We start from the raw sequence: 16,900 nt of genomic DNA on the forward strand, positions 1-16,900 counted from the left end.
AATTCAGTACAGCAGCTCCGTCTTCTAGACACACCGTGGAGGAACTCAGGCATTGGATGCAGACACGTCCCGGTGTGGGATTAGGAGACCAGAGCTGACTGTGTGTCCAAGTAAACCTGACCGTTGACCCAGGGAAACATTCTTCTTTTGTGCACCACTTGCCATCTCATTGGCAAGAGGGAGCTAGTGAAATACTGAGCAGATTTTTGAACTTTTATGTTTATTTGTGGATTTTTAAAAAAGGGAATTTACAAAGTATGCAGAATATAAAATAAAATGGTACAGTTAATCTTCTACCCTATTAAATTTCATGTAGAGATTATTTATTTTAATATTTTATGTATGTATGTATGTATGTATCTATTTACTTATTTATTTGGGGACAAGCAGAGGGAGAGAGAAGCAGACCACCTGAGTATAGAGCCCAATGCAGGTCTTGATCCCACAATCCTGATATCTCGACCTGAGCCAAAACCAAGAGCCCGTCACTCAACTGAGTCACCCGGACACCTCTTATGTAAAGATACTCTTAGAAAAAAAGCAGTTTTAACATACAGCACAATTCTTGCTGCACTTACGTAAATGATCAAGCCACACTTTTGGAAACTAGATTTATTTCGCAAAGAAATTAATGTTAACTTGTTTATCTCTGGTAACAATGAGGGTGCCTAGAGACAAAAGATGTTTCAATAACACATCGTGGTACCTACTAGATTTTAATACTAATCATTATAAACGTGACTAGGACCAGGTTTCTTCTAGTGTTTTCCACCACCTTAACAGTCTAGTTAGTTAACTAGTTAGTTAACTAGTTAGTTAACATCCGAAAACAGTTAGTCTCCACACTAACGTTTTGAGTTTTCTCACACCTTTCTAACTTGGAGTCATTGAGAATGAAAACTGCCCCTTTTCCTGAACAACTAAATGTGCACTTCAGAGAAATCAGCACAGTAGCTCACAAGTAGACAATCTTTGTTCCGGTTGTTCACTGGGCCACTCCGATCACCAGAGACATCTGAACTACAAAGTTGGGACCTTCTCAAAGTGGAAGTAAAAAGGTTTTATAATCTAAAAGTCCTGCTTCTGTCCAGGGGACATGAATTTTTTGTGGCGGGGGTCGAGGATACACCTGTGAACATATTGTATTAGAATTCCTCAGGCTGGCAGGGCCTGAGTACCAAGCCCTGGAAGGTAGGAGCAAAGTAAACCTTGTTGCCAGTCTCCGATGCTCTTGTGAAATTCGCTTTCTGGCTTTCAGCATTGATAGGAGCAACCTGGATGCTTTGAACCTAGAGATCAGTCCAGAGAGATCTCTGTAAATCTTGTAGGGAAAGGGAAGTGAAGACAGGGACATGAGGCCAGAGATTAAATAGGGAGACACAACAAATGAATAAAGAAAAAACAGAGAGAGGGAGAGAGAGAGAGACAGAACCAGAAACCAGACTCTTACCTCAATGAAGAAGTGAATGCTTGCCAGAGGGGAGGTGGGTGGAGGCCGTGTGGGGCAGAGGAAGGGCATGAAGAGTCCACTTCCTGTGGTGAGACTGAGTGACGCTTCATCAAAATCAAAAGCTTCTGCACAGCAAAGGAAACAGTCAAGAAAACAAAGAGGCAACCCACGGAATGGGAGAAGATACTTGCAAATGACACTACAGACAAAAGATTGATATCCAGGATCTATAAAGAACTCCTCAAACTCAACACACACAAAACAGATAATCATATAAAAAAATGGGCAGAAGATATGAACAGACACCTCTCCAATGAAGACATACAAATGGTTATCAGACACACGAAAAAATGTTCATCATCACTAGTCATCAGGGAGATTCAAAATAAAACCACATTGAGATATCACCTTACACCTGTTAGAATGACCAAAATTAGCAAGACAGGAAATAACATGTGTTGGAGGGGATGTGGAGAAAGGGGAGCCCTCTTCCACTGTTGGTGGGAATGCAAGTTGGTGCAGCCATTTTGGAGAACAGTGTGGAGATTCCTCAAGAAATTAAAAATAGAACTTCCCTATGACCCTGCAATTGCACTCCTGGGTATTTATCCCAAAGATACAGATGTAGCAAAAAGAAGGGCCATCTGTACCCCAATGTTTATAGCAGCAATGGCCACGGTCGCCAAACTGTGGAAAGAACTAAAATGCCCTTCAATGGACGAATTGATAAGGAAAACGTGGTCCATATACACTATGGAGTATTATGCCTTCATCACAAAGGACGAATACCCAACTTTTGTAGCAGCATGGACGGGACTGGAAGAGATTATGCTGAGTGAAGTAAGTCAAGCAGAGAGAGTCAATTATCATCTGGTTTCACTTATTTGTGGAGCATAAAAAATAGCATGGAGGACAAGAGGAGTTAGAGAGGAGAAGGGAGTTGGGGGAAACTGGAAGGAGAGGTGAACCATGAGAGACTATGGACTCTGAAAAACAATCTGAGGGGTTTGAAGCGGCGGGGTGTGGGAGCTTGGGGGAACCAGGTGGTGGGTATTAGAGAGGGCACGGATTGCATGGAGCACTGGGTGTGGTGCAAAAACAAGGAATACTGTTATGCTGAAAATTAAAAAAAAATAGTGAAAAAAAGAAGTAAAACAAAACATAAACAAAACAAAACAAAAAGCTACTGTAATGTCAGTGAAAAACTCAATGAAACTAAAAGAAACAAGGAAGAGAGGAAGGGAAATTTACACTGCTTGGGAAGCCTTATTTTTGTCTTAAAGTTGAACTTCTTCTATCTTGTCAAGGGAGTCCTTAAGGCTAGCAATGATACTAATAGGACAACTGAGAGCCCTTTAGAAAATATACAGTTTTTCAAGATGTTGTTTGGTAGTTTAAAGGATCCATCATCTGGCCATTGATGAGGGGGATCGCTTATTAGCAACAAGCCAATAAGGCTTTTAGGGACTGGGCCCAGGAAACAAGAGGTGTCCAGAGAGGGCATACGGAATGCAGCCTCCATGATCCAGAAGCTTCCTCCCCTTTACTCCTTACTTCCTCCCCTTCTCCTTCCTTACTAAAAAAGCAAAGCCCTTCAGTGCACAGGCAGTGAGGGTGTATAGTGGCAATGGTGTCTTCAGCACCCCATGAAAATGTGAGATGTCTCCACTCACAGACCTCTCACCTGTGACAACCCCTAGGTGCTTCTGGAATGAGACTTTCCAGCACCAACAAGCACTGAGGGTCGAGACCACAAAGGTTCTCATGGTTCTGACACCTCTTATGACAGACACCTTGAAAAGTGGCACAACCTGACAGAGAGAAAGAGACTTGGATGCCCAGAGTGTTCCACTGGCCTCCAAAGTATACCCCAGTGAGTGCATCCTCTGAATGGTGGAGACCAAAGAGAATATCCTCAGAGGTCATAAAGCCAATCTCTTAGTACATAGAGGAAAACCAAAGGAAACATCTACCAGGTTTCTCTAAACCTTTGTTGTCTTGGAGCCAAAATAACACCAAGGAAGAATGTGCCATGGGGTTGGGGGACAATGGGTTCATACAGTGTACCTTGTTGCTTGGAGGTTCTTGAAGCTGGGGGGTGACTAGTGTCTGTGTGTCCCATTCCATGACCATCTCATCCTATCATGGGAAGCTTCTTGGGTGGTGAATGATCTGATACGTTTTAAGTGATCTACTTGTGTCCCCTAATTTTGCAACATTGGCTTCCAAGATGTCCCTTACCAACAGATGACAAACTACATACATGACATAGACCAAGGAAAACAGAGACCATGTCTGGAATGAAATGCTTCGGTAACCAAAGAGTACTCAACCAAATTGAGCCAAAGGGTCACTAAGCCCAAGGAACTAGTTCCACAACTTGCTGATCTAAACTGAGAGGGAGACAAAGGACCCTGATCTCTCTCGTTCTGCCAGCCTGTGCAGATAGAGACTCCAGGAGTCTGACATGGCGAGAAATCTTACCTTCTGCTTTCTCTCTGCCAGATGTCCCAAGAACGTCCCAGCTGCAGCAGTGTCGGGGGTGAGCGGTGTCCCACTAGTTAAAGTATTCTGCTGACTACACCAAGTGTCAGCAAGCAAAAATGTCCCATCGCATTCTTGGGTAGTCTGAGTTCCTGTCCCATTCAAAGTCCTTCTAGCTGGATCTAGAATCAAATCGTCATGAGACAGATCAACAGGAGAAAATAAAATTTAATAGCGTAAGTGTGGGTAATCCACACAGACAAGGCAGTCAGGCATAATGGGGCACATATGTCATTCTGAGTTAAAGGAAGGGGTAGGGAGTTGGGGCTTCAAAGGGAAGAAATTTACTCACAGGAAGAGGAAAACTGGTACATGTTTGGTAAACAAATGTTTGCCCTGCCATGTAGTTGGGTTGCTCAGATAAAATTTATCCCTGGGAATAACCCTTATTCTGCAAAGACTCTGCCAATGAGATTCCTCTATGAAGTTAAGTGAGGGGCAAACGTTTCTCTGGAGCCTACAGTGTCTTGATGACCTTTAGCTCCGAATAATCTTCATAAAAAATGGGGCACCTGGGTGGCTCAGTGGTTTAAGCCACTGCCTTTGGCTCAGGTCATGATCTCAGGGTCCTGGGATCAAGCCCCGCATTGGGCTCTCCTGCTCAGCAGGGAGCCTGCTTCCTCCTCTCTCTCTGCCTGCCTCTCTGCCTACTTGTGATCTCTGTCTGTCAAATAAATAAATAAAATCTTTAAAAAAAGTTGCCCCATGTTCTTTGGGGGGGCGGGTACTGCCTTCAGGCCCTAGACCTCTGTGTTCATGTGTGACAGCTGAGCCTTCTCCTGTGTGGGGGTCTCAGTGAATCCTGGGCCTTAAATTTATGAAGAACTTATGAAGCCAGGAATTTATGAAGGGGTGGGGGCAGGAACTCTGGTCCTCCCCCTCAAAATTTTCCCTCCCACTCTGTCTTTCTCAAGTTTTACCAAGGGTTTCAATAAACTGCACCCATTTAAAGTGCACAGTTTGAAAAGCGTTTCTTTCTTTTTTTTTTTTTTACTACTTCTCAAACTTTACATATGGTCAAATTTGGGGTGGTGTTCAGTTCTATGTGTTTCACACACACATCATTTCAGGAAACCACCACCACATACACAGCAATGCTAGCCCCTCGCCAGAATGGCCTTTAACGAAGACTTTCGTTTCTCTAAATGGCAGGCAGTCCAGCCGGTGAGGTTAGGACTTCAGGTGCTGATGTGGCTTCTGTGGACTGTGGTTCCCACGTGCTCTGGTTCAGCTTTCTGGAGCCCTGCAGGTGCTCCCCGGATGTGCCTCACGTGCGCCCTCCAGTGGCCAGTCTGTGGCCGGGGATGGTCTTCCCCAAGCTTTTAAAGTGGGGTATTCCTTCCAGGGCCTGATCAGGTGTGCACAGCTGGGGCGCAAGCCTGGGAAGTCGAGGGTCCCTTTCTTCTCCATTCCCCCCGCCCCCCATCCTTGCTAGCTGTCAGAGCCTCCATCTCCTCCCTTTCTAGTCGTTTGGCCGGGAAGTTTAGCAAGCTCAGGCTTTTCTCTCCCCAGTTGGCTGCGTACTTCCTGCTACTGGGGTTTCTTCCAGAGCCAAGCGGAGGGAAGGCCAAAGAGAGAGAAGAGGCAGTGTATTGTTCCCGCCCACGGTTCTGGGACCCTTAGCTGTTCTGGGCAGCCAGGTCTCTCCTCCTTCCACTTTCCAACTATCGGCCCCCAGCGGCTGCAGGTGGAATTGCAGCTTCTGTCCTGATGCTTGCTGGGGACCAGGTGGGAGGGGAAAAAAACATAAACCCCAAGAACACTCCTGGAATCTGACCCCTCTTCCCTAGGGCTTATTTTCTCTGCTCATCCTGGGCTCTTAGGGTTCCTGCTGAGTGTGCATTTTCAGGCTGTGAGCCGCAGGGTTCATGCTCAGGCAGGAGGTTAGAGAAGAAAGCATAACCAAAAAACTCACACCTGGATTGGTCCTATACTTGGTCTGGCTTCCTTCCCCAATCTCCTGCTAGGGTTCATTTATCAGAATGCTCAGGTAGGTGGTCCAGTCCACATAATATGTCTGGATTCTTAGCTGGAGTCGGGGGGAGAGGTCTATGGCATCCGATGACGTCATCTCTCCCGATCTGGAGTCCCGTGGCATAGATTCGCAAGAGCAAAGATGGAAAGGGTCAATGCCAACAAAACAGGAATGGGTAATTATGCTACAGCCACATAATGGAATACCGAGGCTGCTATTTAAAGGATTAAGTAGGCATAGGCTTGGAGAGATTTCATGGTAAAATTTAAAACTTTTTCATTGGAGTATAAAATATACACAGAAAGTGCAGACTTCAGGAGTGGACAGCTCAATACATTTGCACAAAAAACCCCAACACCCATGCAACGAGCACTTAGATCAAGAAAGAAACACTCCCATCCCCCAGGAGGTTCTTTAACTTCATAAAATACATGGGGAAACCAAGGCAGCTAGAGAGGATGCTGGGGGCCACCTTCAGTCCTTGTCATTCTGGAGTTTAGAAGATCCCTTTGCCCGCTCGTGTGAGAGCATAGCCTGTAGTTCAAGAAGGGATGGAAGCTCAAAGGATTTGGAACACTACGACACCCATGCTTCGCATGCTGTGTTGCCCCCACATACTCAGAGCCCTGATCAGCTATGCTCTGGCTCATTCTCCATTACAGTCAGACAACCAACAACTATCAGTCTTTGAGGCATGTTTGGGATATAAAAGAGAAGGACCAAACCAGACCAGACCAAACCAGCACATGACCACAGAGTGAGGAGAGTTTTGAAAACTACAGCAAGCAGAGAACAAAAAACAAGCTTTTGAAATGAAAATATAATTCCTAGGGTGCCTGGGTGGCTCAGTCTGTTGGGCGTCTGCCTTCGGCTCAGGTCATGATCCCAGAGTCCTGGGATACAGTCCCACATCAGGCTTTTGACTCAGTGGGGAGTCTGTTTCTCCCTCTTACTCTCCCTTTCCCTCTTAAATAAATAAATAAAATATTTAAAAAAACCACAATTCCTCAACTAAACATTTCATCCAAAGATTGGAAGAGACACTGAAAACACAAAACTAAACAAAATCCTCCTAAGATACAACCAAGCTCAAAAATGTTGAAAACATAAAAGAAAAAAGAATACAAAAGAATTGTCTCAGAGAGGAGAGTGAAAGGGGACAGAGAACAGAGGATAGGTGAGGACACGTGAAGGAAGAGGGGAGCCTTGTGGGAAAGCCCCTTAGGGGGCATTAGCATAAGCAGTTTGGGGCTGGGAAGTGACCCCATTCCACAGTCAGGGGAAATACACCAAAAGATGGCAGAGGAAGCTTCTAGGCTACAATGAGGCTGATGGGAAGAGGCTACTTCTCCTTCCTTAAAATCTCCCCATGACCCCTCTGTCTCAGAGGGAATCTGAACCATGGTGGGAAGCCTGAGAAGGAGAGACCCAAGGGTCATGCTCAGGGCTGGACCAGAGGCCAGGGAAAGAGGGGTCGTCTGGGAGGCACTGAGGTGGGTTACCCAGAAGGAAGATTAGGATGGGGCTGTGTGTCCAGCAAGACTGGGTGTGAGTCCTGAACACTGCATTGGGTTTCCCCACGTACAAACCCAATGTGTCTCCATCACTTCCTTGGACCCACACTCTGAGGCTCCGTTGCATGTGTCATCTGGTTTGCCGTCTGCGGACTTCCCCGTTCCTCACACATACTGGCAAGTGGCACCCTAACCACACTTCGCTTTCCCAAATCATTGAGAAAAACCGTGTTAACCATAGGGTCCCAAAGGATGGCACTGCTTTCCTCCTAATTAAACAAATTAGAAAGTAACTGAATAAAAAATTATGGGAAGTAAAGGAGAGGAACTATAAAAGAACAATTTTGAGAAATAGAAGGCAGTTTGCTTCTGAGCTCAGTTCCAGTCCCTGGAGGGCAGCGGGCATCAGCTGAGCATCAGGGAGAAAACCCAGGCAGACAGGACATGTGGCGGCTCCTGGTTCTGTTCCTTCCCATCATCCAAGGTGAGTGAGTGGTGTGGGGGATCCAGGCCAGACCACCTGCAGGGCTGGGGTAGGGCACAGACAGTGTCTTTCACAGGGGAAATGGCAGGACCTTTCACTCAGATACTTACTTCTTTTAAAAAAAAACCTTCAGAGTTTTTGTTACTTGACAGGTACTAAGTAAGGTGTTGGAGAAACAAAAGTAAATAACACAGTGTCTGTTTTTTAGGGCACGGTTTGCCAGTTCTGGCAGATAGTTAGCTAGATAGGTGATGGATGGCTGGATGGCTGGAGGGAGGGAAGGAGGGATAGACAGAGAGATGATAAAACCATATGCACACATATCTATGCACATATATAAATGCATGAATTCCAAAGGAGCTTTGAAGGAGCTCATAAGCTCAGTCTCCAGCTGAGATCCACTCAGTCAAAGTGGGGTTCAGACATCTGGATCACTTAAAAGCTTGCACAGTGACCTTGACTTGTAGTTAGAGCTAAGACCCTCTCTTCGGAAGAGCTCAGAGTAGAGGGAGGAAGACCAGCAGAAAAGTAGGGTGTGACAGGTTCTCTGAAGACTTGTTCAATCCTGCACATCAGGCCGCCTGAGTCTCTGCTCTGGATGACAAGGACCAGACCGATGTCCAGCGTCATTAGCACAACCACTGAGACTTATTGAGTGGTGTCACCGGGAGGGAAGACCAGAGATAAGAAGTTTCCTGTTTCTGGGCTGGATGGCAAATCTTTGGAGGGCAGCTGGTTCTTGATGCTTGGAGAAGACAAGAGCTAGTAAGACAGGACAATTTTGCTGCCCCAGCTCTGTTGCTTCTCATCCTCCAGAACCATGGCTGCTGGGGCAGGAGGCAGACAGTGTCCCTTCTGGGAAGGAGGACATCATGGAAAATAAAAAGACCCCATTGACTCACCTACTGACTTCATCCTATGTGCAGAGGTAAAGCAATTTGAATGAGAGATTTGCACGCAGAATCTTTATTGGGAAAGCGTTCGTGTTACTATATTCTTTTTTTTTTTTTTTGCAATTTGTTAAAAAATTTTAGAGGCAGAGAAAGAGAGAAATAGAGAAAGGGTGAGTGGGAGGAGGGGCAGAGGGGGAGATCTCAAACGGATTCCACGCTGAGTATGAAACCCGACATGAGGTTTGACCTCAGGACTCTGAAAATATGACCTGGGTCAAAAATCTAGAGTTGGCTGCAGAACCGACTGAGCCACTCAGGTGCCTTGTATGCTACTATTTTCTTAATTTGGAAGTTCATAAAAGAGTTACAAATGCGTATGAGTCATAAGAGCAAAGAGCAAAATACCAGAGACTGAGGGGCTTGAACTAGAGAAATTTCTTTTCTCAGAGTTTGAAGGCTAGAGAGTCCAAGATCAAGGTGCAGGCTGATTTCAGTTCATGATGAAAGTTCTCTTTCAGGTTTTCAGGCAGCCACCTTCTCACGGGGACCCCCACCTTGTGTTCAGGGAGGAGAGACAGAGAGAGTGAGAAACAGAGACAGAGACACAGAGAAAGAAAGACAGAGAGGCTCTCTGGTGTCTTTTCTCATGAGAGAACTGATCCCACCCTGAGATCCCCATCATGACCTCCTCTAGCCCTGATGCCCTCCCAAAGCCCCAGCTTCACATACCATCCCATTAGAGCTTGGGACTTCAACACAGGAATTGTGGGGCAACACAAACATCCAGTCCTCGACAACATAGGGGCAGAATTGATCAAGGGGCAGAGAGCGTAAGCTCCTCTGTTGATGTTGATATCACTACCGCCCCTCCTAAGCCCTCTTCTGCATCCCTGGGCAAAACCTGGGAATCACCTTCCCTCCAGTCACCTTCCTTGTGTGGGCTGGAGTTTGTCCCTGGAAGCACCTGCCAAGATTTGGAAGGCGGGAGAGCAGCCTTACTGTCTGCGGGCAGCTGAAGTGTGCATGGGGAGAGGAGAGATTCAGGGTGGCTTCCTGTCTCGCTCTTGGGAACCCTTACTCTATTGGTGGAGGCTGAAGACAATGGGTGGGAGTTTCCCAGAGAATTTTCAGAATCACAGCAGCTTCTTATGGGCTCTTGAGAAAACCCATCCTGGAACTTCTGCTGTGAACACAGTGTCAGCATGAATCAATACAGACACTAGTACATAACTGCTCATAGCAACATTATTCACTGAGGCAAGAAGTCAAAACAACTCACGTATCATCCGCTGATGAATGGATAAGATAAACGTGCCCTTCCCTCCCGTAGACTGGGCCTTAGCACACATTCTACTAAGTGACTGAAGCCAGAGAAGAAGGTAAGATCGTAGGATTCTATTCGTAGGCAGTGTCCAGAAGAGAGAACTCAATAGACAGAATGTAGATGAGTGGTCATCAAAGGCTTCAAGGAAGAGGAAAGCGGGGAGCGACAAGGGGTACAGGCTTTCTTTCTGCGGCGACCGAATGTTCTGGGATTAGAGGTGATGTTGGCACAACTCTGTGAATATCCTAAAAACCACTGAGGTATACACTTCAAATTCATGAGAAGGGCATTAGATCTGAGTCTCTACCATCAACAAAAGTAAGTTCTTGGCTTTTCACACACTTTAATTCATTTTAGAAAGGAAGAAAATGACCTCTGTCTTTCACATAACCAGTTGGAAAAAGAGCCCATGTGGAAATCTGGAGTAAAGAAAAGGAATGAAATTATCCATAGGAGAAATTAATAACTTAGGAAATAAAACAAGCTAATTTCAAAATGTGTAAAAAATTAATGTGTAAAAAATGTGGGAGGAGAGTAGAAACGAAGAGGAGGACATCCTGCGGCAGGTGTAATACACCAAAACCACACAGCACCTACGGTCAGAACATGGAATTAAAACATATGTGAACATTTTCATTATAAAGGATACTTTCTAATTGCAGGACTTTATGCTCATACATAATGCAGGACATTCTGGAAAAAAAAAACCAAAATAAAACAATAGAACAGATCAGGAACCCTCAAAGAACTTGAATAGTCAATATTCCGCGGAAAACAATTTCCAGAAACCAAAGAATTTGTCCCAATAATGAATTTTCCAGTTTCAATAATTTCTTAGGAGTCTAAAGACACAGGAATTCCTTTGTTCTCTTTGATCTCAGCACGTGAAACGATAGAAATCTTCTAGATTAATTGTGCGAAAGGAACATCACTGATATCGGACCTCAGCAGACAGCACAGATAACTCCAGAAAAGAACCTTCTTTAGGACTATAGAGCTGGAGCTGAGGACTGAAAGCTAGGGTGAGCTAGCAGGCAAGGTTTTTGTAGTCAGTCTCTCCTGAGAAATTAATAACTTAGGGGAAAAAAAAAAGTTTTCTAATGAAACCAGTATTTTCAAGTTGAGAGGTTTCACACAAAATCCAGATTCCCGGCTACTCTAGAAAAACGAAAAGGTCTGAAACCACAGAGCCCACATCTCGCATGAGGACAATGGGCCGAAGTGGACTTGGGCCATGCCTTCGCTTGGGTCATTTGCTTCCAGATGACATTGACCACAGGGAGGGGGAAGGGTGGGTTATCGAAAGCTGTCCTTGCTCCGTGGGGACATTCTTTTTTCTCTGAGGGGTAGAGTTGTGCTCTTAGGTGATTTCTGTGGTGGCTTTGATGAGTGGAGTTTTGAAGGACAAAGGTCTGTCTTGTGGAAGGTGTATTCCCTCTTTGACTGTCACTCAACTCATCAGGCACTTGGGTTTCTTGGGGCTACTTGTGATGCAGGAGACTGTGGCTCTGCCCTCAGTGGGTAGGGTGTGGTGTGACCAGCACTGGTTTGTGTTTCCAGGCTCATCTGCCCTCACAGCAGTGTCCAGTGCAGTGAGTGGCCCACTGCGGGGTTCACTGACTGTGCAGTGTCGCTATGGACATGGGTGGGAGACCTACTATAAGTGGTGGTGTCAAGGAGCCGAGTGGAGTGACTGCCATATCCTCGTTCAAACTGACGGATCAGAGCGGCAAGTGAAGCGTGACCGAGTGTCCATCAAGGACGATTGGGAATCACGCACATTCACCGTGACCATGGAGGACCTCAGGTGGAACAGTGCAGACACTTACTGGTGTGGGATTGCGAGAGCTGGAACTGATCTTGGGGTCACAGTTAAAGTGACCATTGACCCAGGTAAGAGTGTGTGTGTGTGTGTGTGTGTGTGTGTATGTATGTGTCTTCAGGACCTGCTCTGTGATGCTCCCTGAGGTTTCTCTCCAGTGACTTATGTCACTTGGAGTGAACTGTCACACAAAGTGGTTGAGTCCTGAATTCTTCTAGGACCCCAAAGCACCCCTTGGGTTGGGAGGGAGAGGGCTTCTCTTTGATGCTCTCATAGCTCCTGCCACCTCCTCCAGGACGGGATCCAGCCTCTCTGGGCAGGTGTTTCTCTGTGCATCCCAGTGCCTGAGTCTTTTGTCCATGGAGATGCAAGTGATGGTCCCAGTTTCAGTCCTTGGGCCAAAGGGACCTTTTTCCCCAGGACCCAGAGACCCCGATTCTTGTCAATGCTTTCCTGGACCTCTGGTGCCCCTGTGTCCCTGCTCATTCTGGAGTTTGGGGCCAGACGTCCTAATGGCTATTCCCACTCCCTGTTCCATATTCTGGTCTCAGAGGGAAGAGGCCCAGCACAGTCGGGGTGCTGTGGTTGAGTCCTAAGGTCTAGAAAGGCCTTCCTAGTCAAAGGACTATTTAAAATCTATCAAAGACTTTTGTCTGCATCTGTGAAATGATCACATGATTTTTCTCCTTGACTCTATTAATGTGGCATATTATACATACTGGTTTTCTCTTATTCAAACAATTTCACATTCTTTGGATAAATCCAACTTAGTGATGAACTATTATCTTGCTTTTATATCCCAGGATTCAGCTTGCTGATTTTTTTTTGATGTAGAGTTTGACGTTTATGTTTATGGGTGATTTTTGCCTATAAGATTTCTTTTTTGTACTGCCCTTGTCAGATTTTGTCATCAAGAGTGTGCTAGTCTCATTCAGAGGATTTAGGACTGCATCTTCTTCTCCTATGTCCTGGAAATTTTTGTTTAGGACAAACATTCTTTCTTCCTTAAATGATTAGAAGGTATCTCTCTTGAAGCTCTATGGGCCTGGAGCTAGCTAGTTTGTTTGTTTCTTTCTTTCTTTCTTTCTCTCTTCTTTCGTTTTTTAAAAGATTTTATTTATTTATTTGACAGAGAGAGATCACAAGTAGGCAGAGAGACAGTCAGAAAGAGAGAGAGAGGAGGAAGCAGGCTCCCTGCCGAGCGATGAGCCAGATGCTGGGCTCAATCCTAGGACCCTGGGAATGTGATCTGAGCCGAAGGCAGAGGCTTTAACCCACTGAACCACCCAGGTGCCCTAGGCCTGGAGTTTCTTTTGGAGATGTTTTATTTCATTCATTCATTCATTTTAAGTAATCTGCACACCCAAGGTGGGGCTTGAACTCCCAACCTCGAGATTAAGAGTCACTCGCTCTGCCCACTGAGTCAGCCAGGGGCTCCTTGGAGAGGTTTTTAATAATGGATTTGATTCTTTGAAATAGCTGATGGAGGATTCAGGTTTTCTGTTTCTTTTTGTGAATATCTTTTAGGATATCACATTATTTTTGCTAGAAATTTGTTTATTCTCCCTAAAGCTTCAAATTTATTGGCCTACAGTTGTATAGATATCCTTTTATTATCCTGTCCCCTTATTGCCTTTCCTTCTTTTTACTAGGCCCGGGATATTGTGTGATGTACCTGTTTTGATTATTGATTATTCAGACCTTTCCTTTCATCACAAATATCCTGAGAGGGGTTGGCTTCATCGAAAAGCCCATTGTTGGGTTTTTGATCTTCTCTATTTTATATTTGCGCTCTAATTCATTACCTTTTTCTTTTCTTCATCGTTTCTTTTCTTCTACTTCCATCTGCAAGTGACCGTGCAGTGTCACTACAGCCCGGCTTGGGAGACCTTCGTGAAGTCATGGTGTCCGGACAGGGATTTGAATAGCTGCCGCATCCTTGTTCAAACCACCGGACCTGAGCTGAGGAAGAACCAGCTGTCCATTGATCAGAAGAAGCGCACATTCTCCATGACCATTTGGGGCGAGTGAAACAAGTTTTGAAAACAATCCGCTGTTGTTCTGATGAGTTGCTGCCCAGGCATTTTATAGTAGGGCAACCCTGCTCACTCCGGAAATCTAGAGCTTAGATAAGGCTCTCTAGAACTCCTCCATAAGTTCCTGTTTTGCTTTTCTTGAGTCACATTTCGAAATAACCACTTGGAGTTGAGCCCAGAAAAAATCAGTGACCTGTGTCCCAACCATGGTGTAAGTAAGAGGACCTGCCACCCTGCTCTGGGGCTCCTGCTCCCTCATGGTCTGGGATGGAGGACCGCTCTTCCCAGGCTCACTGGGCGCCTCTCCCCTACGGCTGTAAGCAATAAACATTGTGACTCTCCTTCCTTTGTGTGGCTGTATTAAAACTGTGCCTTCCATTAACACGACCCTGTTTCATGTCCCCAAAATGGGAGGCTGGCTGTGGAGGGAGCTCCCTGCACACCCATGTGGGTGGTGTTTGCCTCCCATTCAGCAGGTTGTTCAGCTTATTCTTAATACAGTACACCAGCTCCGTCTTCTACACACACCGTGGAGGAACTCAGGCATTGGATGCAGACACGTCCCGGTGTGGGATTAGGAGACCAGAGCTGACTGTGTGTCCAAGTGAACCTGACCGATGACCCAGGGAAACATTCTTCTTTTGTGCACCACTTGCCGTCTCCTTGGCAAGAGGGAGCTAGTGAAATACTGAGCAGATGCGAACTTTTATATTTATTTGTGGATTTTTTTTAAAGATTTTTTTTTAAATTTACTTCATACACAGACAGAGATCACAAGTAGGCAGAGAGGCAGGCAGAGAGAGAGAGGAGGAAGCAGGCTCCCTGCTGAGCAGAGAGCCCAATGTGGGACTCGATCCCAGGACCCTGAGATCATGACCTGAGCCGAAGGCAGAGGCTTTAACCCACTGAGCCACCCAGGTGCCCCTGCGGATTCTTGTTTTTGTTTTTATTTTATATATTTTAAAATTTTATTTTATTTCTTCAGTGTTCCAAGACTCATTGTTTATGCAGCACATCCAGTGCTCCATGCAATAGGTGACTTTTTTAGAAAAGGAAATTTAAAAAGTACACAAAATGTGAAGTAAAATGGTATCGTCTGTCTTCTACCCTTGTCCCCTACCCAAAGGTAAGGTCTGGAACCACTGTGTGTGTGTGAGTGTGTGTGTGTGTATGATGGAGAAATTCTATGCATCTAAACCATATATAGTGTATTTATTTTTCCCTCCCTCAAAGAAAAATATCACATTTTGTTCTGTAGTTTACCTGTTTTCACTCAATGTATTTTGAAAATCATTCCTTAACAGTATCTACAGATTTTTGTTTTTAATGGCTTCACTGCATTCCATGGTATCTACATATCATGATTTGTTTAATTTTTTTCGGTCCTGACGGGCATTTCCATTATTGTGGGTTTTTTGCAACTACATGCAATTGTGGAACAAATCTCTTGTGTATGTGGCTTGATATCCATTTATGGCTATGCCTGTTGGCTTTCCTACAAAAAAAATTAGCTGTATTATTGGTTGGTCCATTTTTCAAATTTTCATGGATATTTTCAAAAAGGTTGTAAACTTTTCTACCTTTGTCTGAATCTGTTAATGGACAGTCAGCTCCCACCCCCAACATTGGGTGTCGTCAAGTTTTTGTCTTACACTCTGATTGGCAGACTTGGCATGTTGACAGCATGTGACCTGGGCTCCCAGGCAGAGGAGCGCACTGTAGGGGATGGGGGTGAAGGACAGTGGGGAGAAGGAGTAGTGATAGGCACCAAGTAGGAGCCACCAGGTAGGTGATGCTGGGTGGGCTGAGAACCAAAGGGACACCTGTCCTCAGGGTAGGGGAGGTTCCAGGTTGCAGACCCTCCCAGCCACCTCCCTCCCCACACTGTCTTTAGCAAGTACCAACTTTTATCCAAAAGGGGAGTAGCACCTTCCAAAGCTTACAGGTGGCAAGAAAAGAGAAGAATACTAGCACAAAACTAATACAGAGCATATATCCTGAGCGGAAATGCCCAAAGGAAAACTGCTCATATAAACAGCTCTATTCAGTCTCAAAGAAATGACAGAGAATGGGATGAATCTAGAAATGTAAAGAGACTGCAGTAAAAATAGGGCGATGAGAAGCAGGCAGGCCGACCTCGGGATAGAGAAGGAGCAGAAGAGCAAGATAGGGCGTAGCCGGGGAGAAACAGCGAGGGGAAGGAACCACAGAAGTCAATGATTAAGCATGTCTGCACACACAGATGCGGTTTCTTTTGGAAAGTTCATGAAGGGACATTTAAGTGAACACAATATAAAAAGGGTGGAGAGGTAGAAGAGTAGGTACAGGAGACCAGGAGGTGATTCCACAAATGTACGCTGGCTGTGTTCTTGGAGGAGAGAGAAGCCAAACGTAAATTCAATTTCTATTGAATTCAATTTCTAATTCAATTATTAGAAACTAACCAGAAATAAGGAGGTCTTTCAGGCTGTAACTGAGAACCCACTCGGTGACCCAGGAAAGGACTCTTCAGATGGTCCACACCCAAAATATTATAATGTTACGGCACCTGGAGGATAAAGACAGAATCATATGGGCTGGTACCAGAAATGGAGAGCGGATTCGATCATACGGGAAGGAGCTCGTTGTGTGTGACACAAATAGGCTAACCTCAGACGTGATAACCACATCCCACCCCAGAACACAGTGAGGGAAAATTTACATGGTCTGAGCAAATGAGAGAATATCCTGGAAACAAGCAGTCACGGGTATGCAAGGCCTTATGAAATACAGCACCCGTGACCCGTTTAAAAATAGAAAATCTACATTATGACGAAATTTTGCCTACAAAGGGATAAGTTAAATCGTGAAAAAAAAGA

General features: G+C 45.3%; 1 protein-coding gene across 2 annotated transcripts; it reads left to right on the top strand.

Annotated features, from left to right (window-relative positions):
- Nucleotides 1–7,690: 7,690 nt before the first annotated feature.
- On the top strand, nucleotides 7,691–14,383 carry LOC123393537 (CMRF35-like molecule 1). 2 transcript variants are annotated; one of them, XM_045085951.1, is made up of 4 exons: nucleotides 7,691–7,967; nucleotides 8,544–8,895; nucleotides 11,745–12,077; nucleotides 13,859–14,383. In XM_045085951.1, the coding sequence occupies exons 2-4, from the start codon at nucleotides 8,886–8,888 to the stop codon at nucleotides 14,035–14,037; spliced, it is 522 nt and encodes a 173-aa protein (XP_044941886.1). In that variant the 5' UTR covers nucleotides 7,691–7,967; nucleotides 8,544–8,885; the 3' UTR covers nucleotides 14,038–14,383. The 2 variants fall into 2 exon arrangements, with proteins under 2 accessions (XP_044941886.1, XP_044941885.1); XM_045085950.1 differs by lacking the exon at nucleotides 8,544–8,895.
- Nucleotides 14,384–16,900: the final 2,517 nt, after the last annotated feature.

Source organism: Mustela putorius, unplaced genomic scaffold, assembly GCF_011764305.1.
Source record: "Mustela putorius furo isolate JIRA1106 unplaced genomic scaffold, ASM1176430v1.1 tig00000873_pilon_pilon_pilon, whole genome shotgun sequence".
Lineage (NCBI taxonomy): Eukaryota > Metazoa > Chordata > Mammalia > Carnivora > Mustelidae > Mustela > Mustela putorius.